The 26399-nt window shown below is 38.6% G+C and overlaps 1 protein-coding gene across 5 annotated transcripts in view; it reads left to right on the top strand.

The window, feature by feature from the left end:
• INVS (inversin) overlaps positions 1-26399 on the top strand; it is a 212542-nt gene that overhangs the window by 143276 nt on the left and 42867 nt on the right. For all 5 annotated transcript variants that reach the window (XM_037893419.2, XM_037893418.2, XM_043540330.1 and 2 more), the window contains 5 exons: positions 1032-1203; positions 10053-10208; positions 11514-11743; positions 13223-13329; positions 17660-17872. In XM_037893419.2, the coding sequence (XP_037749347.1) occupies positions 1032-1203; positions 10053-10208; positions 11514-11743; positions 13223-13329; positions 17660-17872 (878 nt within the window). The remainder of the gene's footprint in view (positions 1-1031; positions 1204-10052; positions 10209-11513; positions 11744-13222; positions 13330-17659; positions 17873-26399) is intronic.

Genomic DNA, 26399 nt, shown 5'->3' with positions numbered 1-26399 from the left:
CCGGCGCTTAGGTTGGTGTAACTTGCGTCACTCAGTGGTGGCTTATTCACACCCCTGAGCAATGTAAATTATACTTAAGTAAGTGGTAGTGTAGACCTGGCTGTAGGAATAATATAACTTGCTGGCTTTCGGCTGATGGGGTCCTGTGAGCTCAGAGCACGTGTACCTAGCCTAGAGAGCTGGGAAGGGTAATTCTTCTGTGTTTTGGACTGTTTTGTTTCTTTTTCTTATAATTTGCTATTTTAGAAACTGTAATGGAATCAGTGATGCTGGGAGGTGGATTAGAAAGGTCTTATATCATTGACAGCTTAAAACCAAAGCATCACCTGAGGAAGAGGTGGAGGAGTTTTTTTCTTTGATTTAAAGAGGAGGTCTAGTGTGTCGATTACACAATGGAAGCCTGGGCTAAGCTGTAATGACTTTTCTCATCTTTCTGATTTACTATATTTTAGTAATTTAATAATCTGATTATTTTATTGACTATTAGAAATAGTGGTTTTGTCTCTAAAGATGTTACCTATCATACAGTGAAACTGTTATAGGATCACTTAGTGGTCTTTGAAAAATGAAATTCTATTCATGTGAAGTCATATCCAAATTTGAAAAAAAAGAGGATTTTTTTCTAGCATTGTTTCTGTTGTTTGTCAAGATGGTTATTTCTAGTAATGTTATCCCATCATTTCCCTCACAGTGATTGTAAGTTACAGAAAAGTAAGAAGTGAAATCAGAATAAGACCAGTGTATTCATAACTTGTGACATAGCCATGGGTGTTATAAACAAGAAATAGGCATAGTAACAGAATAACACAATGATCAGGGTTGAGAATTCTCCAACATGATACAAGTGATGATATTACAAGCCAGAAATGTTATTATGAGACATATTGTATATAACCTTAAAAAGGAAAAATGAAGCCTTGTTTTGCTTCTTAAGCAAAAACTGCTAAGCAAAACAATAGTTTCTTCTGTCATTACAGACTCTTTTTATGTTAATTTCAATGGCATTCTTACTCAGTGAAGTTTTTCTGCAGGAAACAGTTGAAGTATTTTTGAAACATCCCTCTGTGAAAGATGACTCAGATCTTGAGGGAAGAACATCCTTTATGTGGGCAGCTGGGAAAGGCAGTGATGACGTCATCAGGACTATGCTGAATTTAAAATTGGACATTGATATCAACATGGCAGATAAATATGCTGGCACAGGTAAGGCTTGCTTTACAGTAAAGAGCTATTAGATGCTTGCATTTGGTTAAAAAAAACTTGCTAGAAACAGACATTAGTAATTTTATACACGTAAGTAAAATCCTACAAACATTTATGCATGGGCTTAACTTTGCACATTAGCAGTCCCAGGGTCTTCGGTATGGGGAGAGAACAACCATTTTTTGTGCAGATTAGAGCAGTTCTTCTATTTGAGAACCAACTGAGAAAAAGGAGATATTACACTATGCAAATATTAAATAAACATTAATATTAGACAGGAGATGCTTTCTGTCAAGCAGTTAAAATTAATCACGATTAATTGTGCGATTAAAAATTAATGTTAAACACTGCACTGTTAAACAATAATAGAATACCATTTATTTAAATAATTTTGGATGTTTTCTACATTTTCAAATATATTGATTTCAGTTAGAACACTGAATACAAAGTATACAGTGATCACTTTATATTTATTTTGATTACAAATATTTGCATTGTAAAAAACAAGAGAAATAATATTTCTCAGTTCATCTAATACAAGTACTATAGTGCAGTCTCTTTATCATGAAAGTTAAACTTACAAGTGTAGTATTATGTACAAAAAAAAACTGCATTCAAAAATAAAACAATATAAAACTTCAGAGCCTATAAGTCCACTCAATGCTACTTCTTCTTCAGCCAATCGCTAAGCCAAACAAAAAGAAAAGGAGTACTTGCGGCACCTTAGAGACTAACCAATTTATTTGAGCATAAGCTTTCGTGAGCTACAGCTCACTTCATCGGTTGCATTCAGTGGCAAATACATTGGGGAGATTTATATACGTAGAGAACATGAAACAATGGGTGTTATCATACACACTGTAAGGAGAGTGATCAGGTAAGGTGAGCTATTACCAGCAGGAGAGCGGGGGGGGAACCTTTTGTAGTGATAATCAAGATGACCCACCTTGATTATCATTACAGAAGGTCCCTGCTCTCCTGCTAGTAATAGCTCACCTTAAGTGATCACTCTCGTTACAGTGTGTATGGTAACACCCATTGTTTCATGTTCTCTACGTATATAAATCTCCCCACTGTATTTTGCACTGAATGCATCCGATGAAGTGAGCTGTAGCTCACGAAAGCTTATGCTCAAATAAATTGGTTAGTCTCTAAGGTGCCGCAAGTACTCCTTTTCTTTTTGCGAATACAGACTAATACGGCTGCTACTCTGAAATAAGCCGAACAAGTTTGTTTACATTTGCAGGAGATAATGTTGCCCGCTTCTTGTTTACAATATCACCTGAAAGTGAGAACAGGCAATCGCATGGCACTGTTGTAGCCAGCGTTGCAAGATATTTATGTGCCAGCTGCACTAAAGATTCATATGTCCTTTCTTGCTTCAACCACCGTTCTAGAGGACATGCATCTATGCTGATAACAGGTTCTGCTCGATAATCATCCAAAGAAGTGCAGACCAAAGCATGTTCATTTTCATCGTCTGAGTCAGTTGTCACCAGCAGAAAGGTTGATTTTCTTTTTTGGTGGTTCGGGTTCTGTAATTTCCACATAAGAGTGCTGCTCTTTTAAGCCTCCTGAAAGCATGCTCTACACCTCATCCCTCTCAGACTTTTGGAAGGCACTTCAGATTCTAAAACCTTGGGTTGAGTGCTGTAGATATCTTTAGAAATCTCACATTGGTACCTTTTTTGTGTTTTGTCAAATCTGCAGCGAAGTGTTCTTAAAAAGAACAACATGTGCTGGGTCATCATCCGAGACTACTATAACATGAAATATATGGCAAAATGTGATTAAACAGAGTAGGAGACATACCATTCTTCCCCAAGAAGTTCAGTCACAAATTTAATTAATGCATTATTTTTTTAACAAGCATCATCAGCATAGAAGCATGAAGTCCTCTGGAATGGTGGCCGAAGCATGAAGGGGCATACGAATGTTTAGCATAACTGGCATGTAAATACCTTGCAATACTGGCTACAAAAGTGCCATGCGAATGCCTGTTCTCACTTTCAGGAGACATTGGAAATAAAAAGCGGACAGCATTATCTCCCGTAAAAGTAAACAAACTTGTTTGTCTTAATGATTGGCTGAACAAGAAGTAGGACTGAGGGGACTTGAAGGCTCTAAAGTTTTACATTGTTTTGTTTTTGAGAGCAGTTATGTAACTAAAAAAATCTACATTTGTAAGTTACTCTTTCATGACAAAGAGATTGCACTACAGCACTTGTGTGAGGTGAATTGAAAAATACTATTTCATTTGTTTGCCATTTTTTCAGTGCAAATATTTGTAATAAAAATATTAAGTGAGCACTGTCAACTTTATATACTGTGTTGTAATTGAAATCAATATATTTAAAAATGTAGGAAAACATCCAAAATATTTAATACATTTCAATTGGTATTCTATTATTTAACAGCGCGATTAAAACTGCGATTAATCGTGATTAATTTTTTTAATCACAATTACGTTTTTGAGTTAATCGCGTGAGTTAACTGCGATTAATCGACAACCCTACTAAAAATAGAAACATTTCAGCTTGAATATAGATAAACATTTCTCAATAGCTGAAGAAAACTTGTAGGTAATATAATAAACTACCCAGTGAAGTAGTTGAGTCATCAGCATGAAAATCATAAATAGGATTCATATAATATTAGTAGGATTAATGTACTATACATTGTGCCAATGCAAGAGGTTAAATGTGGTAACCCAATAGGTCTTTTACATCCTATTATCTAGTCAATGCAAAAAGCTTAATGAAACTAGCACAGTGGTTCAGAATTAAATCACACAAAAGTCATGAAGTTCAAAGTTATGGTTCTCACAGCAACTGAATTCAATCTCATTCAATAGAAAAAGTCATACAATTTTGTAACGATAATATGCTGCTATTATATTTATCCGGCACTTTTCATCTCAAAGGATTCCAAAGTGCTTTACAAACTATCCACACATAAACACAGATGTACCAGTGACATGTAGGAGATAGTGGGGTGACAGCCAGTCAGACAATCTGTGCATAGCAGAATATGAGGGGAGAGGAATTTTGGACCTGGACCTCATGGTAGATTGCTCCTCTTAAGCAGAGGACTGTGATATTTTTAATACTCATGCTGAACTCACAGAACTTTGTTATTTAAAGATGGCTTGGAAAAGAGAAAAATGGGTTTATGTCTGAAAACTTTTCGTTGGAGGAGGGGTTTGGTTATGATTTTTTGGTTGATTGGCTTTCAGGGTTTGTTTGGATTATTTTCCCCCCATCTCATCTATTACTGCTGTTGGAAGGACTTCTTGGATGATGTAGAGGTGTATATTAGAATGTTCTATTAGTTACCATGTGGGGAGTTGAATTCCCAAGAGAGCTTTTTTCCCTTGTATTTACACTGGATAAGTGTTAACAGAGTGTTTGAGTAAAAATATTTCTTTCCTTCTTGGTTGATCACATTCCATTTCCTTAATACTTCACCAGTCAATACGTAGAGTCAGAATCGAGAACTCCTGAATTTTTATATAGAAAACCTCTTTTTAAAAACTTTTCAGGGCTTGTCTTCACTGCAGAGTTAATTCAAGTTATAACTTAAATGTTTCCCCTACCTTGAGTCCTATACGCTTAACTTAAGTTGGAGGGTCCATCATCAGATGTAAGCAAAGCTTGAAATCGATCATCAGCGGCTAGCACAATCTCTCTGTGCTATTAATATAGTCACTGTGCAGTAATCCAACCACTCTGTGTAGCTCAAGTGTTATTTTATAACATGGCCACTCGCAGTCAAGCTAACTTGAGAATAGTTAATTTAAGGGTACGTCACTGCAGAATTAACTCAAGTTAAGACAGTCTCAGGCCCTCATATATGACATGTCTTCACTGCAAAGTTCACTCGGGCTCTTCCTTGGGTGGTTGCCCCTAACCTGTCTCTTGTCTACACACAAAACCCTCTCACCCAAGTTTGGTGATAATTTGCTAGCTATCCTGTCCTGGGGTATAAAATAGGCTAAAGCCCAGGTGTTGCATACACTCAGATTGGTATTCCACCCACATTTCAGTGAGGACCCAGGCTAAACCACTCAAGTGCTGATAGTCCTTCCATGCCTTCCCACAAGTCCCCCTCTGTGCTAAGAGAAATTCTTCCACAGTTGACTGAAAAAGAATCATAGAATGGCTCAGCTTAAAGCAGCGCTAATAAGCATGGGATATACCCCCCAGAAGTCGTAAAGCTTCATACAAGTGAGCGCAGCACCAGTGTGAATGCATTCAAGTATGGCTGTATAGTGTGGCCACTCATACTCAGGTGAGGCTAACTTGAGTGATCAGTCTTGGTTAACTCTGCAGCAAAGATATACCCCAAGAAGGAAAAAAAAGGCATAAACCTAATTAACCTTAAATCGAATGACTTTGTCTTTACAAGGTACATCCATTACCACTTTATTCTTGGTGCAGTCTCTTATCAATCTCAGCTATAACTACTGCCACCTGACATGTCTTTTAAACTCTGCCACACACTATGTTTCAGACTTTAAAAGTGTAGTAATCCCATGCAGTCACCACAGTTATTAAAGCTCCACACATCAACAAGGCTTTCTACAGCTTACAGAACAGACAGAGCACAGCATCTCAATTGTTGGGTTTGTGCAGGGGTTCCCAAACTTGGTTCGCAGCTTGTTCAGGGTAAGTTCAGGTAAACAAAACGTCTTGCGTCTTGCCAGGGGCTTCCCCTGAAAAAGCCACGAACCAAGTTTGGGAACCCCTGGGTTTGTGAGATTATTCAGATGTGAGTTTTGTGCTAGGATAAGTCAAATGGTTTGTTTTACAGTCCTTTCTGTCTCACATAATACATTGCACTAATGTGTGACCATTTTCTAACCTTCATGTTTTGGTGAGGAATTTTTAATCCAAAAAAATTAATGCAAAAAAATGAAAGTTCCCCAAAACAACCCATTAATGCAAAACTACAGTTGAGTTGCACACATTAAAAGTCAAGAAGTGCAAAATTATGCCACTGTTCCCTTCTTGTCCTGAATTTGGCCATATTGAATTTATATGTTTTACCATAAGAATTTCCATATTCAGTTCATCTGGCCTCCAGTTAACAGAAGATCACTCATATATACCACCCTGAAATCACTCCCTTGTCCCAGACTTATCTTTTCAGAAGGCTTTATATGTTTCCCATGGTTTTGGGGAAAGTAAGGTTGTAATAGAATACAGTGCACAAGCCTAAGGGGACTGGGATACAGTTGCTGTGGGGACCACAAGTTTGAATTTTCTGACTTTTGTGCTTGTGTTGGGTAAAGCTCAGCTATAACATCGCATTAATGTAGTTTTTTTGCATTTACTTACAAAGAGCAAAATCTCCATTCAGACCAAAGCTTTGATAGAACATCAAGACGTTCCTTATTGTGCAGGAAAATGACACCAAGGAAAAGGAATTTCACTGTTCTCAGGGATCAGCACTGCAGGAGCACTGCAGGGGCAGCTTTATAGCTCTGCCGTCACCAACTGTGTACAATCATGAGGGATCTGACTGTCGGTGGAACAAAGGTTCTATTGTGACCAGCTGGCTGAAGAATCTCTTCAGTCACCGTGACTCCATCACAGAAAATTTTGCTTACAAGAAAATATTGAGCACAGAGTGGGAAACAAGATGCCTGCGTCAGAATGAGTGATGGAGGGGAAGAACCAGGCCAAGCTGACACAGCAGCTCTTTTACTATTGTATTGTTACATACACCCCATCTGTTATCTGATTGAGTAGCTTACTGCCTTCAGTTTCAGTGCAATACAGAAAACAGAGTCTAGAGTTTACTGTGGGGTCAGAACATGTAATCAAGACCCATCCAAATCTGCTAAGCAGCAGGGACTTACTTCATTCTTGTCAAATTTCCATGTCTATCCAGCCACCCACCCAAATTGCTAGTGGAGCTTTCAGTGATTTTGGCTTTTTTTCACTAATGTAACTGAAGCTTCTGTACATAATTAATGATTTTTCCCCCATGGTAGCCCCAACAATTAAACATTTGTGTATTTTTTTAAAAATTGACTGTACAGTGTAAATGTTCTGTGATAAAATGTGGATCACGGTAACTATGCACACATGATTTCAGTTTTTAAGGCTACACACTTTAGGGTTTGTTTTACTGACCATGTATATGCTCTGTGAAGTAGATTGCAGCTTTTAGAGCCACAGCTGCGTAAGTGGGTATACAGGGGCACTGTATCAGCATTAGTTCACGTAGGCACTCAGCCTGTGGCAAATAGAGGCAGGCACAATGCCTCACTACGCTGGAGGAACACATACAAGACTAGCCATTGATACATCTTGTAGCATAGTGCTGCAAGCAGTACCTCCCGGCAGTAGTCCTTGTAGTGCGTCTTGTGTTTGAGACAGCACTAAACCTCTCCTTCACTAGCATTCAAGGAATGCAAGGTATAGGTTTCTAGCTACTCTTTGCACAGGAGCACAAAGGGTGGATAAGGACTCTATGTGTCCTCCACCTCCTACCCCTGACACACCAGCTCAGGAATGATCACTATCTGGCACTATGTATATTAAACCTGCGAAAATTAGAGGCACCTGGATATTTTTTAAAGCACCTAGTTTTACTCTCTGAACAAATGAAATTTAAATAAGTACAGCTCACATAATGATCAAAAGATCATTTGTAAGGGAAGCATTTGGTTCAATCTACTGTAACTGGCATTTATAAATGTGTATATATAAATATTGATATATTCATTCTAAATTACTCAGAATTTGTGTCATCAGAAAAGTAATTTGTAGGAAAAAGATGTACTAAAAGTATACTTTTGAGACTGATTTTCTTCATAGTTCAACTTACTGTTTGGATTGTTTAGAATCATAGAACCATAAGGTTAGAAGGGATTGCAAGGGTCATCTAGTCTCACCTTCTGCCAAGATGCAGGATTTGTTGTGTTTAAACCATCCAAGACAGATGGAGATCCAGCCTCTTTTTGAAAACCTCCAGTGAAGGAGCTTCCACGACTTCCCCTAGGCAGTTTGTTCTATTCTTCTACTGTTCTTACAGTTAGGAGGTTTTTAATATATATTTACCACTCCAAAGCACGTAAAATCAATATTTCAAGCAAATCTCCAAAACATTTGCCCCCCATTTCAACAAATCTGTTGAAATGTCATCACTCTTTTTGGCTTGATTTTCCATGAAGAACCATCTGGGTTAGCTGAACTTGTATTTTGACAAAGTTGAGTTGATAGCTCCAGTGGGATGAGGTTATGGATGATAGAAACATCATTTGCAACCAAGCAACATCTTACCATCCTCCTGCCGTCTCAGGCCCTGCTGAAGGATTTGTGCTGTAATCTTTGGGCTGAGCCAGAGTGAGGTGGATGGTGCATAGATTTAGGGGTAAGAAAACAGAGGGGAAATGTGAAAGGATAGGAGTCTGCAGAACCAACCCCATGTGACTTTCATGCAGAAGGATTTCCTTGGTCTCTGGGGCAAGTGGGAACATGCCATCGAGACTGAATCTCCCCCCGATTCCCAAGCCCTTCACTGGTCCCTTTTGCTGCCTGCTATGCCCCATAGAAGATGGGAACATATGGCCTTTTATTAGCTAAGCATAGTCCTAAATGAAAATCTTTGTGAACAAAGGGTTAGACTCTCGCGTACACCCATGTGCGAAATGGGAGCAGGATATAAAGGACACCCTAGCATGACCTATGTAAGGGCAGGCAAAACTGCAGTCCCTGCAGTCAAGGGAGCACAGGAACTACTCCCATATTACTCCCCCCAGAGGGAAGGAGCAGAGAGCCATGAATCTGGTCTGTCACATGATTGTCTGGCAAGGAGTATGCTGCATCTCTTTAAGGAAGCAATTTGGTTGCTCCACCTGCCACTGAGGCAAAATGCGTCTTGCTTGCACTGCTCTTGCACTCTCCTAACATGGGATTGTGCCAAAATGGCATGATCTAGCAAAAGAGTTAAGTTTGAAAATGAGTTTCAACGGAGCCCCAAAAAACAACACTACATTTACTTTACAAATATCTACAGTGTTAACAAACATCAAACGTTAGGAAATCCAGATATTCCCTTACTGCCATATAAAGAAACCATCCTTCATCACTTACTATCACCCTACTTGACTCACACTACCCACCCAGCCTTAACTTTCCCCCTAAAATTTGCAAAACTACATGCAACGGTCAGAAAAAAGAAAATTCTGGAATGGGAGGGAAGCAGCTGCTTTCAGCTGCCTCCTCCTTTCTGTACCACAAGAATTTTCACTATACCTCTAATGCAGTATTTACTGCTACAGGAGCCAGTTGCAGCTGGTTTCTGCACTTTCCACACCTTTTCCTCAGAACAGAGATCCAGTGGCAGCACATCTCCAAGATCTTTTGCAGAAAAACATTTATCTCATGTTAGTGTGAAATGAGACCATTTTATTTGATGTCAGGAAAATCTCAGAGAAATAAATAAGGGGTTTGTTGCAGTAGCAATAGGCAGTGTTGTCTGTAGTGGAGTGACTCAGTAATAGGATTAGTAAAAGAGGAGGCAGTAGCTTTATATAGTGTGTACTGAGGCTACTGTCCTATCAATTCAGTATAAGCCAGTCGAACTTCTGGTGAGGTTTGAATTTGTGTTTCCATGAGTAAAGAATATGTAACAAAGCTGCCACCTTTTTATATCATGCATTATGTTGCGTTGTTTGCGTGGCAAGAGAGAAGTAGTGATTGCCTGTCACTTGTTTTATTTTGAGCTGTTCACAGTTCTGTGATTGAATGGCAGTTCTCTCTACCAAAATTATTGAAATGAATCATTATTTTTGACAGTTCTAATTGTCATTGTCTAATTTCTAACTATTCTTTCAGCATTACATGCTGCTGCCCTTTCCGGCCATGTCAGCACTGTGAAATTGCTCTTAGAACATAATGCACAGATAGATGCAACTGATGTAATGAAGCATACTCCACTTTTCCGAGCCTGCGAGATGGGACACAAAGAAGTGATACAGACACTCATTAAAGGTCAGCTGTCACAAATTTACAAATCCATTCACAGAGTTAAAATGCTGTTGTAGGTAGGTTGTAAAATAAATGGCATTGCTGGACAAAAAGAAGAGCCCAAAATTAGTCCAATAGGGAAAGATTTATGTATAGTACATTTCATAGAACAGTAAGTAGTAAAAGCAAATGATTTGCATTGAGAGAAGACAGAAAAACTAAACATATACCCAAAAGCAGCCTTTGTCTCTATCCACTCTCCCCACGAGTCTCTTCCAATACCCTTTAATCTCCTAAAATCTCACATAGTATTTTTTTCTCTTTCCTATAAATGAGATCAATTTAAATTTTGTTTACCATTGGTGAGAATGGGTTCAGTAGCAATCTTTGAACATTTAAATGGTTTACCTGTTTCAAATACAGTTCAAAAATCAACTTTTTTGATATCATCACTTTAATGTGTTTTTCCTGTAACTTTTTATTATAAACAAAGTTTTATTGTTTAGACAATTTTAGAAATAATAGAAACCACAAAAGAAAATAGTTATATTACACAGATATAGGCGTATCATCTTAGCTACCAACATTTGTAGAAGCATCACGTTTGGTCTACACTCATATTTGCTCTTTGGCTTTTGTGGAAGCAATGAGTTGGTGGACATAAGGTGATCAGGGGCTGACTGAATCATATGAATCATTATAGTTATATTATTATAGGGACAGTTATTTTTTTGGTTTGATTAGAGCCAATGATTGGTATATTTTGTGGCTTTTTTGTAGTTTTGTACTGTATTTTTTAACTGTTGTAAGAGCACCTTGGGGAAAGCAAACTAAATAAATGAATTTGATTTGGGTAGAAGAATTTTACATGCTTGATTAAAGAAAAAGGAAATAACTGCAAAAGCCCATAATGTGGGGAGGCTAGCGGTAACATTTTGAAAAGCATCTAAGTTCGATTTTCAAACATGACTTAGGCATTTAGAAGCCTATATCTCATTTCAAGTCAAAAGGACTCAAGCACCTAACAGCAAGATTTCCAAAGGTATTTGGACACCTAAAGTTGTAGATGGGCACCTAATGGGATTTTCAAAAGCACCTGAGCAAGTTGGATGCCTAACTCCCATTGAAACTCCTAAGTGCCCAAGTCACTTTTGAAAATTGTACTTGGGATTTTAAGTCACTTAGGTGCTTTTGAAAATGAAACTCCATGGTCTTTTGGTTATCAGAGGTGTTCTAAGATGACATGGGCTTAATCTCCCCTTCCTCTGACATGCAAAAATATTTTGGTGCTTTTATTGCTGATGTTCAAATGTTGTTTTGCTATTACAGGGGGAGCAAGAGTAGATTTGGTTGATCAAGATGGTCATTCTCCCCTTCACTGGGCAGCTCTGGGTGGAAATGCTGATGTATGTCAAATTTTGATAGAAAATAAAATCAACCCAAATGTGCAGGATTATGCAGGTAGAACTCCCTTGCAGTGTGCTGCATATGGAGGCTATATTAACTGCATGGTCGTGTTACTGGAAAATAACGCAGATCCAAATATTCAAGATAAAGAGGTATGTTGTTCTTCACTGTGTCATTTAAGTTAATGTCAGACAAAGCATAAATTGAAAGTATCTTCTCCTTTCTGCATATCCTTCTCTTTTCTGCAGCACAGTGGCCTTAATCCTTGCTTTTCACACCAGTGGTACGATGAATCTGTGTTCACTGCTATTGTAGGGGAAGGAAAAGCAGCCCTAAGACTACTTTCCCTTCACGTTTCACTTTTTTAAGGCTTGATCGAAGATTATTATTTTAATATACACCATAAACTGAAGATGCACATTTCCATGTTGTCCTTTGGCTTTTCCATTTAAAATTCCATCTTAAAATTATCCTTTTAAAAACTCCTTATTCTTTACTTGTTTGTTTTCTTATTTAAATATTTAACAAGGGAGTGTAATTTTGTAATCCACACCATGTCTGTCTCTAGCATGTGTTAGTGAGGATAGAGAAAGTGAGGTGCAACAAACTTGCCGAAAGAACTGCAGCAATTATTTGTCTGTCTAGCCCTTAAGGGCAAAGAAGAACATTGTAGTTTGCTTGTATGTTCCTTTGCTCCCTCCCTTAGGCACTAAGTGAAACTCGGTACCAAAATAGATTTTGTATTCTAGGACAAATTCTCTGTTGCTGTAAATTGGCACAACTCCACTGGAGTCAATAGAACTGCACCAGTTTACACCAGCAGCTAACTTGCCCCAATATGTTAACCTTTTACCTCACTGCATGCGGCATACTTTTCTATCCCACAGTCAGTTTAATGAAACTTGCTACAGAGCTTTCATATCTGGAAATTCTACTTACAGTGGTCTCAAATTTGGAGCCACAACGTTCAGCTGTACTGACAGCCAAGGATGTGGTCAAAGTATTACCTGAAGGCCAGATCCTTGGCCCTAGCTTCAGTTGATTTCTGCTATATCAAGTAGTTCAAAGCAGCCAGAAAGTTGCCTTAAAAGGTCAGCTGAGGATTCTCCTGACATGGGATAACGCTTGAGAGTCTTAGAACTGTCATGGAAAGCTCTGTGCCACCAGCCACCAATGCCCTTTATGCAGGTGGAATGTTGGGGAGTCTGCTGAAGTGCGGCAGAGTGCTCCATCTGATCCATGGCTCTACAAGACTACATCCACTGGCATCATTTATATTGGTCCTTAGGCCAGTCTAAATTACAGAGGGCTATTTTGGCCCCTAGCTGGCCCATGATTTTGGGAACTGAAAGGAGGCTTAGAGACAGATTTCCTTCTGCTATTCTTAATTTCACAGAGTATAAATTCTGCACAGCTGCAAATTTGGCCCAGATCTATTTTTAAACATCTTTTTAGTGATTTTTGCTTTTAAGCTCTTTATTTCTTTTTTAATGGACAAGGTGTATTTTGGAACCACTTGTTTGGTCCTAAGGTCCATTTGAGCCCTGAATGACACCATATGCTATTTTTCTTTCCGCCATACAAGGTTAGCAGCTAATAAACCTCTTACTTCATATATTTTTGGTTTATAGGGAAGGACTGCTTTACATTGGCTGTGTAACAATGGCTACCTTGATGCTATAAAGTTGCTGCTGGGTTTTGATGCTTTCCCTAATCACATGGAGAACAATGAAGAGAGGTACAGTTTATTAAACAAATTATTTTCTAATTTAGTAAACCTACTCTGGTTTGTCTGTCACATGTTCAAATATTGTCTGAGAAACATGAGCTTGAACACATCTAAAAACACTGGCGTAATCCCGGGACTGGAGAATAGTTAAATTATGCAGTTGAAGACACTATTTTTCAAATAAGACTGTTCAAACCTTTATCTTAAATTTCTATTGTACTTTTCAGCCTGATCCTGCAGAAGACTTCTGTGTATTTTACCCTGTGTGAATAATCTCATTGAAGCCAATGAGGCTACTCTTAGTGTGTAAATTTAGACATGTGTGTAAGTCTTTCAGGATTCGTGCTTCACGCAATAACAGTGAAATGAACAGAAATACAGTGAATTAAAGTAAATTTACTTAAATTTTATTTGCCCTATTCACCTTATCAGAGTTAGGAAATGAGTCTTTCTATTCCACCTTAACCCTGTGTTCTTCTGTTTAGTACAACCTTATTTCAAAAACCCCAAAATACACTTTCTTTAGTTAAATTCTGCTTTCTTTTTTCTTATACTGTGTCACTAAAAGATGATGGAGCTGTTCGTTTTCACAAATCTACCAACAGATGTCTATACAGGGCCCAATCCTGCTCCTGTTGAAGTGAACTGGAATTTTGCTGTTCAGTTCAGTGAGGGCATGATCTGGTGAAAGGAGAAAAGTAAAATTGTATTTTAAAAATAGTTATTGCAGATTACCTGGTGGTTATCTGTATTCTGATGGTCCAACTAAAAATAAATCCCTCTATAATTATTGGGTGACTATAAATTTGCATCTGTTTTCTTTGTCTCTGACTGACATATAAATAATAGTTTTTGATTTAAAAATCTTGGGTTGTGATAGTTTAAATTGGTCACATGACTGCAGGTAATCAGTGCTACTACATATTTTGGTGTCTCTTTTCAAGAAGACAACTTCATCACAATCATAAACAAAATTATGGATCGACATGCCAAATAGATATGAGTACATCAACATTTTAAAAATCACTAGAATGATTTAAAATCCAATGTACATTAGTGCTGCAGGGTTTTGGCTTCCATCCTGTCTCCCTTATTATTTTTTAATTGCCTTGCTTACCCCTATCATTTGTTTTTTGTTGCCTGTTCTGACCATCCAGACGTCTCTTCCTGTCCTGCAGAGCAATGTATTATCATTTTTCTATTGAAAACCACAGTAGAAAGCAGTAAGCAGCTCCCAGTTGTGTTTCTCTAATGCTGTCTATGGTGGCTTTCAATAGAAAATGAAAATAAACAGCTGTATTTGAATTAATTTTAATTTATACTATTAAAAACAGATATTCTCCTCGAGAACTGGAGGGTGACCAGCGTTCTACCTGTCTTAAAGAATGCTGCTAATGGTGCTTGAAGAATTTCAAGTTAAAGATTTTTACCCTGGTATTCCTATAACCACTTCATTAGCATCTAGGGAAGCCCTCTGTTCACCTCTTGGCATCACTGTGTTTGTATGTGTGATCCTTAGATCCCACATTCAGATATGCTCTTGCTTATAACTGTATTATCTAATCTAAATGCACTGGCACATCTCTATTCTCTTTTCTTTGTGTGTTTCTTTTACTGTTTTAAAAGACAAGGGAAGTAAATTTTAAAATACTATATTAATAGAATTACAGTTAAGAACATAAATGTACTAATCTCAGGAAGCTGAAGAGTTAAGGCTGCAACAACATTCCAAATACTCAGCCACATTGCACATACTGTACATAGTAAGCCATACATTTAGGAGCATAAGCAGTAGTCTTCTAGATATGAGTGCCATTCTTGTTATAGGAACCTTAACTTTTGAATTTCCAGAATTTTGTGTATTTAAATATTCAACCTTAATGTTGCACAGATAGTGATGCTATATTTGCATTTGTCAAATAGTGTGTCATATCATCTAAACTCTGTCATAATTGGGGATGAGTGAACCTTAGGTGCAGAGCTCTAATTTGATTTTCATGGATTGACATTCAAATATGCACACTTCCACATGTTAACGCATGGTGCCCCTATGGTGGGGAGGCATCCATTTGCTCTTATCTAATAGCACTCTTCAAGGGAGGTTTAGCAGTTTCCTACCTTTGCACAAGCTGTGAAACCATACCACTTGGCTTAAGGAGTTAACATTCATAGCTCCAGAATATACATATATTTGGAACTTTAATATAAGTCTAAATCTAACTACCAGTCTTCTAAAACTCAGTCCTAAATATTCTCACCGAGGACAAATTAATAAAACAAATTGGTGTTTCTAGACCAAACTGTTTTTGAAATACGATGATCCTAAAAAACTCTTAAGAATGCCTTTTTAAAATAACATCAAACTGTCACAGAACATTATTTTCTGCCAAGAGATGGGACATTTCAGGAGCAAAGAAGGCTTTTGAGAAAGGTAAATGGGAGACAAGAGAGTCAATATAAGCCCAGTGATTTTTTTATAAATGTAATCGTGGCTCCTTCTTGAAGTGCTGGTCTCCATGTGTATTCCACACAAGGGAACAAGTGCACACTGTGCTCCTGAGATCGGAGATTTCTGGCATGTGGTGTCCCTTGGTCCGTGCCTGTGCAGTTGCTCTCCTCATACTCCGAACTGAGGACATAAGGGGCACTATGGATTGACACCTCTCCAGTTCCTCTCTTACTGCCAGTCCGAAGGATCTGAAGCAAAGGGGAAGGAGTGGGGCCAGTGGAATACATATAGGGACCAGACATCTCAGACAATCTCCAGTTACAGGTAAGTAACCTCTGTTGACACCCATGCTTTAGGAACCTAAAAATATGCTTTAATATCTTTTTGTATTTGTTCCATAAAAATATTCAAAGCAGCAGGTAAACTTTTAAAATTGATTTTTCTCAAGTGAGCTCCTTTTAGTAGTATCTGTCCAAGAATTATTTCAAATCTTTCTGTCTCCTTTAATGTTTTATCAGCAACACACCTTGACCTACAAATCTCCATGCTCTGTCATTGCCTTTTATTCCTATTGACATTTCAGTTCAGACACTCTAATCTTCCCATCAAACCATCACCATATGGCAAGTCCAATTGTGCTGTCTGTCTGTTCTTCCTGTCGTTATCTGCATTGCATCCTTGCTGGTTACCATCAAGAAGAGCCTTAATTTTTATTACCTCATACATTGATACTAGCTGTTTAACTTGATACATTGTATAAGCATCATATTTTTTTTCTGTTGCCACTAATATTCAGTTAATAAATATATTTTCCTAGCATGGGCACTTCAATACAAGTGGGGGGTTTTGTGTACATTTTGCTGCCCTTTACTGCTTGTGTGAATTTGGGCTAAAATTTTCAAAAGTGCCTAAGGGTGTGTCTACGCTGCAATAAAACACCTGCAGCTGGTCAGGGTCAGCTGACTCAGGGTCTCAGGGCTCAGTCTGCCAGGCTGTGATGGGGAAGAGTCAAGAGCCTGGGCCCAAACATCTACACTGCAATTGTATAGCCTCACAGACCGGGTCCTGCGATCCTGAGTCAGCTGACCTGGGTCAACCGTGGGTGTTTTATTGTAGTATAGACATACCCTAACTGACTTCGCCTAGGTCCCTTTGAAAACCAGAGGCACTTGGGTCCGTAAGTGGCTTTTGAAAATGGGTCTTAGTCTCCTAAGTCTTTTTTTAAAAATTTTACCCTTAATGCCCCTGAAAGTGTGGAAGTAATACCATGTGGTATAGTTGGTCATAATATCATCAATCTTTCTGTAACACATCTCTGCCAAGGCACTTAAACCTGTCCTGCAAAATCACTGCTATTTCTGTTTTGGCCTCTCTTTGTCAAAGATGTAAACCTTGTTAATTATGTAATTACAGTATTTATGTGGTATTCTTATGTGGATAAAGATTCACTAGCTAGAGAGTAGAATGGGACTACCAAGATGAGTTTTACTTATGATCTAAACCAGAATTTAGAATCAAGTCCCCAGAAAGGAAATACTTGTGCAAATAACCCAGCATGCCACCTAATCTCACATCATGGGCATTTTTCACTTATAAATTTAATTTAGGAACACAGTGCATCTCCCAGAGGATATATTTGTAAGTGAGCCTCAAGGAACAACTAAGTCTTAATTGCTTGCTCAAATCCTCTTTTTAAAGAAACATGTTAAGGTATGGAATCGGTCAGATCCTCAGAATTTGGAAAAGTGGTTCTCTGAAAAAGGTGTTAAACACTTTCCTTAGAGGAGGTTTCCTCTTTAGTGGAGCTTCCATCTCATTTTTTAGCCCAAAAATATACATTGGGAGTAGCAATCTAATCTATCATAACACTTGTATGTTTTCTGTCTTTAGATATACGCCACTTGATTATGCTTTGCTTGGAGAACACCATGAGGTGATTCAGTTTATGTTAGAACATGGTGCTCTGTCTATAGCTGCCATACAGGACATTGCTGCCTTCAAAATCCAAGCTGTCTACAAAGGATACAAGGTTAGAAAGGCTTTCCAAGACAGAAAAAATCTTCTAATGAAGCATGAACAGCTGAGAAAAGATGCCGCTGCCAAGTAAGTCTGACACATGGAGAGTGCAGAAATGAAGCTATTAAAAATGAAATTGTTGAAGACAATAGTAGTTTACAGATGAATTGCTCTATATTTTTTTACATCTTTTTAGAAATAAAGTCTGTGTTCCCTTAAAGGAAAATCTAGTGTTCTACCAGATGGTGTATAGATAGGTACATTATATAATACATTTATGTTTGGAGGGTTTTTTTTAAAAAATAAACAGATACTTCTTGAAGCTTTATCATTTCTGTGGTGATGGATAACTCTGGGCCTCTGTCATGCAGGATACTATCCTCCCTCTCTCTGAGAATCATTCTTCCTGTGATGAGTTGCCCCCTTATCTCTGTTTCTCAGGGGTTGGGAAGTGAAGAGACTTCCCACCCAATCAGTTTCTAAAAAGTTGCCTGTGCCAGTCCTGCTCTGTATTAACCCTGTTAGCTGGTTTTTCAGTACTTCTCTTTTTAAAATGACAAAGGAGTTTCCTGTGATGGTGGTGTAGCTGTGTCGGTTCCAGGATATTACAGAGACAAGGTGGGCGAGGTAATATCTTTTATTGGACCAACTTCTGCTGGTGAGAGAGACAAGCTTTTGAGCTATATAGAGCTTTTCTTCAGACCTCTCTCAAAAACAGAAGTTGGTCCAATAAAAGATACTACCTCACCCACCTTGTCTCTCTAAAGGAGTTACCGAACAAGAGTATAGTGAACAAGACTATAGGAATGAAGGTTAGAAACAAAGGGGAAGTTGAGAGTGAGCAAAGTGTATGTGGGCAAAAAGTGAGTGAGCAGCGGAGCAAGAAGTGAAGGAAATACAGGATGGTAGAAGGAGAAAGAAGCTATTAAATATAGAACTTAAATAGATTTTCACACAGATAGAAAGAGTTCACCAGTTACAGAACAGCAGATGAAACATTTTAAATTATCTTCCTGTCAAGGGCAGGCATAAAATGACTTTTGCCATCCCCTAATTTTTATTCTTAGGTTGTTAAAGCCACAGTAAATACCAATTCATAGCAGAAGTGCAAGACTAAATGAAGTATTCTAATAGCCCAGTAACAAGGTAAATTAAAAGAGAACAAAAACTGATCAGATAAACAATGCCCATGTTCCCTCCAAACATCTGCAGTATATCTGACATCCACATCCTATCTAATCAATATAGGATGTTTCTTTATCACCCATTACTGTAGTAGCTGTATTACATCTGTGTATGGTAATTGTTCCTAATGGATGTCTTCACAGGGATTTTGCCTTTTATCTTTCCCAGATACTAAGAAGCTTTACTTGTTTGTTTTTTCCTCTAGATTTTGTTTATTCTGGGAAAGCTTTAACAAATAGGTGATTCTTCTAGGGTTCTCTGTGACTTCCACCAGTAGCTTGTTCCACATTCCACTTCTACAGGCTTTGAATCCACAATTCAACTCCTATGTTATAGGTGTCTGAGTATGAATACATGAGTGATTTTTTTAATAGGGAGTCTCTTACTAGTATTAAAAGAGAATATGGTTTAGGTGTTCGAAAATAAACATAGGTCTGAAATTAACTTTGTATCTATTTTATGAAGCTTTGCAACCTGCTCTAAAATGAAAACAAGCAGAATTTCACAACTTTCTCATTATCTGTGATCACCCATCACAGTGAAATTCACAAAACTGTACCAAGTGAAAAGTCAGATTTCTTTCCAGATTGCTTTAAATGTGATCCTTCCCCCCTCTCCCCTGATAATTCTAATTTAAAGTTACACGCTTTAAGTAAAATCCAGGAACTAGACAAAATATTGCAGAGTACAAAGTTGTTAATTGAGCATCAGTAAACATTTAACCAATATTCGTACAGTGAAGATAGAAAGGTGTCCAAAACATTTTCACAGGGGTATGAAAGGAACTTATGCTCTAGTTAGTCTGACATCAGTTTGGGGAAGATACTAGTAATTAGATGAGGAAAATAAATGGGAGATATTTAGAAGACCACAGTTTGATTATTGATAGCTAACTTTGCCTTAGCTAACTTTATTTTAGAAAAAGAACGTTGTACTTCACCAACTAGTGGAATTTTGTAAGGATTTTACAGCCAAGAAAGGCAAAAGTAGTAGGTTTCATATACTGTGCAAAGATTTTCTACACACTGTTTTTGTTTGTTTGTTTTTTTAACTAGAAAAGTACTTTAAAACTGACATCGGATTAGAAAGCACATAGACTAAATAATTTATATAATTCAAGTAATTATACATAAAACATGATGAATATGAGTGACCGTCTACCTTATATAATTGACATAGTGCCAGAATTGTGATGAGATTATATACTAAGAATATAAGTTTTCAACGAACAGGTGAATTTAATCAAAATAATTTAACTGCTTGTTCTATCAAGCACCTAAAATATAGTTTATAGAACTTTGTAGTCTGAAGTTCCACAATATTCAAGAGGGACAAATTGAGTCCTAATCCACTCGTGCTAATGTTGCCATTACATAAAGATGTATATGTTTTCCATTTTTCCCAGCATTAAAATATTGCCACTTACCCAGCTAAAAGAAACTAGTATTCAGATACTTCACGTCCTACTTGGTGGATGGTGCTTAATTAAGTTAGTCGATTCTGCTACTTCAACACTCACAGAAGAGATATTTAAAAACTCTTTTATTATAAACAACCCACAGAAGAATCTTCTCAATTGTAATATCCGGTTGTACAGAGATTTATTATTTATTACAGCAGTGCCTAGAGGCCCTGATTAGGACCAGGGCCCCATTTTGCTAGACACTATACAAACATATATGAAGATGTGTTTCCTATCTCACGGCATTTCCACAAAACATTCATGTATTTCCCTTTCATTTCTCTGCAACAAATAAATCCTGAAAGGAAAATGCATCTCAAAACTATACCACACTTCGACCCAATCCACTTACATACCTCAATTCACATACAAACTCAAGTAACCAAACACAATCAAAAACAAATATAATAGCAATGCTACAGAGCACCCCTCAGTCTCCAATAGACCAGAAGTGTTGTCAGCAACAGAAATGCAAAAGCTGAGATTTTCAAATTCAGGCGACATGGATGCCTTAGTTTCATTAACTGTAATGGGAATTGTACAGCTGAAAGTGGCTCTGAAAATCTCAGCCAAAAAGTTTTCACTAAAGCTTTTTTAACATAGAATCATAGGACTGGAAGGGACCTCGAGAGGTCATCTAGTCCAGTCCCCTGCACTCATGGCAGGACTAAGTGTTATCTAGACCATTCCTGACAGGTATTTGTCTAACCTGCTCTTAAAAATCTCCAATGATGGAGATTCCATAACCTCCCTAGGCAATTTATTCCAGTGTTCAACCACCCTGACAGTTAGGAAGGTTTTCCTAATGTCCAACCTAAACCTCCCTTGTTGCAATTTAAGTCCATTCCTTCTTGTCCTATCCTCAGAGGTTAAGAAGAACAATTCCTCTTCCTCCTCCTTGTAACAACTTTTTATGTACTTGAAAACTGTTATCCTGTCCCCTCTCAATCTTCTCTTTTACAGACTAAACAAACCCAGTTTTTTCAATCTTCCATCATAGGTCATGTTTTCTAGACCTTTTATCATTTTTGTTGCATGTTTAACCCTAGTGGAATGTTTGTAGTGGGGTTCCTCACATCTCAACAGGAATTTAAGAGAACCATTCTGAGAACAGCATCAGACATGTAGAGTGGAGATACTGTCTCCTGAAACTTCCTGTCCGTGTCTGGAAACTATTTCACTTTATTCTCTGTTGAATATGTTTGCTGCCAAAGTTGGAAGACTTCTCTGAAGAAGTCTGGGATGAAAAATTTAGCTCTTATATTGCTGCATGAGGTGTGTGCTATTACTTCTGCAGAAAGGTCACCTGAATTAACATGAAGCATACGTTACTGGGGCTTGTAATCTCTGTCTTATCTCCATATTATAGATGATGACAGCTGTCATCTGCTTTATTGTATATACATTAATTGTGTTGCTGCTTGCAATTTGGATAACATCCCTTCTTTGGGAAGAATTTGATCTCCACTGTTGTATTGATCATTTATGGCCAATAAGGACCAATAATAATAATGGTCAGATAATCTAAATCCCAAGGATGAAATCCTGGCCCCCTTAAAACCAGTGACAAAATTCCCACTAACTTCAGTGGGACTGAGATTTCACTCCTGGGGTATGTCAGGATAGGAGGGGAGCCAGCTGAGTGTGGGGCAGGGGCAGGAGCAGCAAAAGGCGCAGGCTGGGGGAATCTGTCAGAACTTTGAGGCATCTGCAAATCCTCCAAACAAGGTAGCAACAGTGAGCAGGCTGTAGTGGCTGCTTTCATTAGGAGCCTATATAACCTGCTTCGGGGTCACTTGGTTAGTCCCTTGCTAGTGGATTGGCTGGGCCCTGATTGATTGGCATTGGCCTGTCATAAGATTTTCAGGTAATTACCTCAGATGTCTCACCAGTTCAGGCTCAGGGATGACTTGTCACAGAGTATAGTTTGCAGCCTCCCTACCTATGGAACTCCCCTGAACTTAGTGGAAGATCCATACATAGACCAGCCGTCTCTGATGAAATTATCTAATAACTTCCTTTTTAACATGAAATACTGTGCTTCTTTCAGTGTGATTTAGATCTAATTTGACCAAAAGAATTTATTTTCCTACTTGTGATGTCCCTGGTGTTTTGAAAAATATGTGATACTTCCAGGTACAAAATTTCATAAGACATCATTCCTTCATTATGATATGTGGGTGTTTCTGTTACTCTCCGGTGTGTGTTTTTAATGTATATTATAAAATTTATTATACTGTTTCTGATTCGTTGAAAATAGTGGAGACAAAGTCTCTATACCAGGTATGGGGGAAATATTTATTTAAATTGAATTGATATACAATTTTGAGCATATATTCATATCAAGTTGTCACATATAACAAATTTTATCTAATTGCAATTTTATGATCTGTCATAAACTGGAGGGGACATTATGTTGTCACCATTCTGTGTATCCATCTGTGCATTCTACAGTTAAGCTTGGCCAGAGTTTTACTCCTAGCTACATACAGCCAGCTAATATCCCTCCTGATCTGATAAACCTGCTCTCCAGATAAATGTAGATAGCATATGGGAATCCTGAATGGTGGTGAACTGTTTCTTAGGTTAAAAGAAAAAAAAAAAAGACTTCAACTTCTGTATTTAAAACTCTCTTCCTAAATTTTTAATTGATTTTTTTTAGTTATATATAAATCATTCCACAAGTTGTAATGTTCTGAGTTAGTTTGTTTTTAAAAAAGTTGGGTACTTCACCTAAAAATGATAAGGATAGACAATGATGGTTATGATAAAATGGACAGGAAGTGTTTTATTCAGAGTACAGGCAATTTACAGTATGTAATTCACTGTTGCAAGAAGTGAAGACAAATACTGTGGATGGCATTTAAAATGTGCTACGTGCTAAATAAATTTATAACTGCTAACAGCAGCTGTAGATATACAAATTGGTTAAATGCATATCATTTATATAAACCTATTTCATGTTGGTTAAACAAAGATATTTTATATCATGTACAAAACTGCACAGATGATTAGGTGGTTCATAGGAGAAGGCCTGGTCTCGACCACTGGATTTTGAGACGTAGCGCTGCCATTGTCACAGGGATGGTAACAAATGGAATGTATGTGGCAAAGTTCAAAAATCTTGCTGTGCTGCATGTAGGATCGTTTTCTCTGATCACACATGTTAATTGCCAGAGTCTTAACTGGCTATACTGTCCAGTAAATACCTGCTATTTGGGGGCTTTTGTTTAGTCTTGTGATTTTTTTTGCAAATCGATTGAGAACTAGTGAACTTACTAGGGTCAGCTCCAGAGACCTTTTTGAGATCAAATGGGGCTGGCTCCTGGCAAGTAAGCAAACCCAATATTTTTTCTAGAATCTGTCATCTTGTGCTCTAGAATCTAAGCTTTCATTTTAAAAAATAAGTCTTTAACTCTTAAGATTACAAATTTTTGGAATTATTCAAAATATAAGCCAATTCAGTGATGTCTGCTTGAGCCCTCAGACAGCCAGATGCAGATAACAAAAACAGAAGAAGCCAGAAGTGTTAGAAGCAAATGAACTGATCCCAATGAGACCTATGGCTTTGTAATTCCAGAATAAAAAACTTAATTCTTGAAAAGGAGAAGAATCCGGTAAAAGTTCAGAGTTGTAGAATATGAGTGAATTAAGAAAAGGGTTCTAACAATAAATCTGTAGATTATGGAAGTCTTGAACAAGGACAAAGGAGTAAGAGGTAATGAGAAGACTAGATATGTTAGTATCTCTTACTGTTCTGTGGCAAGGGACATTAGCAAGTCTGAAAGTATGTAGTAAGGAAACCAAGTAGATGAGGCACCCTGCAACGTCAATTAATGAGAGGGAAGTTCAGAAATTTGAAATCAGAATTATTTTTCAGGCTGTGTTATCCAGCCAAAAGTGTCAGGAAGCCCAAAGAAGAAATCAGCTGTTGGCAGGTTTTTTTACACTGATTCAGCAACCATATCCCAAGCCACTTTCACAATCTGCTGTACTGTTATTAGCCAAAGGAAGGAGCATAGATATCTGAGAACATCCAATGTTAAAACTCCATTTACAGAGGAAATACCACCTCAAGCGTGGAAAGACCCTAAAACAAAAGGGCCCCCATAACTAATAAACTCCAGCTTATATTGAGGAGAAACAGGACAAGATGAAAAACAATATCAATTCTGAGACTTGCGTTGTTTTTGTTTTCTTCTCAGCCACTGAGGCTTAAAACGGGGACGATGACAACAGTCAGATCAGTAAAAAGAAAAGGAGTACTTGTGGCACCTTAGAGACTAACAAATTTATTAGCGCATAAGCTTTCATGAGCTACAGCTCACTTCAGACTAACATGGCTGCTACTCTGAAACCAGTCAGATCAGTATGTCCCGTGTTCTTCTTCAAGTAATATCCCTATTGGTTCTCCACTGTTGGTGTAGCGGTGTCCATTTGGCCTGCGCATGCATTGCCCCCCCGCTCATGCTCTGCCACAAGGCCAATAAACCCTAAGCAGGTGAACCCTCCTCAGTTCCTTCTCAACCACCCCTGGTTAGAGACAGAACTTTAGCTGTCCATTAGCGGATCATTAACTTCTTCAGAATTGTTAGTTTTAGCTACCTTTTTGGAGCTTCCCTTTCTTTTCTTTACTCCTTTATCTTTTATTATCAAAGCCAAAAAAAACCACTTTATTTTAGACTTCATTTTTCTTCGCACTCCCCCCTCATCTGGAGACATCCCCCCGCCCCCCAGACATACAAAAGTATGGTTTGTGCCAACAGCTGAAGCCCAGATCCAGAAAGGATAGAGAACTGAGACTCAAGCTTCTCCTAATGGATGTGGCCCTTCAACCACCCTCTGAGCCACAGAGAGCAGGAAGCGTCAACGCAACCCTCTATTTTTAAGGGAGGTGAGATCAAGGAAACGCCCATGAGCCACTCTTGCAAGACCTTTAAGAAAAGAGTCATGAGTCCCCAGAGTGAGCCCCGACCAAGCTAAAAACAATCTCTGGCTTTCTCTGTATCTTCGGTACCAGTGGCACCGAAGTTGTCTAAGTCAGGTACCCAGGGCTTGCATGGCACTGCCCCGACAGAGCATGTTGGGCTGTCTAGGGACCCAGTGGGCACAGGCAAGGAATCGTTGGTACCAACTGGGCATGAGAAGTACTGAGAATCGGCCAAGTGCTTGCCAGGCAACAGCGGATTGCACTATCAGGTACATATCGTTGACTCCTTTGATGCAGACATCTTGGCACCGACGACCACCACCGGTACCAATGCCTTCAGCACCGCCAGACTTCCGGTACACAACAGACCTTTCAGTGTCTGATGCACTGGATTTGCCTCTACTTAGTACTGGGGCTCCGGTAGTGAGTCCATCCAGAGCTCCAGGCTCACTGGCAACATCATGCCATGTACCCACTTTTTCATTCATTGAGTCAGATAGTGATCAAGAAGACGTGGTCTCCCGCCACTCTTCTGGACCCACCCTGCGGGTGGCCAATTCCAGACCTCAGCCGTACAGTTGCTCTGAGCCCCAGCCTCCTTAGTATGGGCAGCCACGGTACCAACCACCGGCCCCCTTCCCGCCCTCTCAATGGCCCTACTGGGACTCTTAGCAGGCACGCAAACATTGTGCCTCCCATGGCTATAGTGTGGCCTATCAAGAGCCAAGGACACCTCCTCCTTTGGCTGCTATATTGAGGGCATCTGAGCAGCCTGAACAATTAAGTTGAGAAGGAAGATACCCCCAGACTAATTTCTCATCATCATCACAAGACAAGATAGTGATGCCCCCTCCATCATCGTTGGCAGATGACTTTAAGCTGTTTCAGGAGCTGGCCCAGAGTTGACCGAGTCACACCACAAACTAGTGGACATTTTACATTCTTCTGTCTCGTTCAGAGTAGCCCTCCATATTAACGCGGCCCTCTTCAACCCTGCCTAACTCATATGGCAGACCCTTGAGTCAATCCCACCAAAG

Source organism: Chelonia mydas, chromosome 2, assembly GCF_015237465.2.
Source record: "Chelonia mydas isolate rCheMyd1 chromosome 2, rCheMyd1.pri.v2, whole genome shotgun sequence".
Lineage (NCBI taxonomy): Eukaryota > Metazoa > Chordata > Testudines > Cheloniidae > Chelonia > Chelonia mydas.
This window is presented reverse-complemented; position numbering and strand designations above follow the sequence as displayed.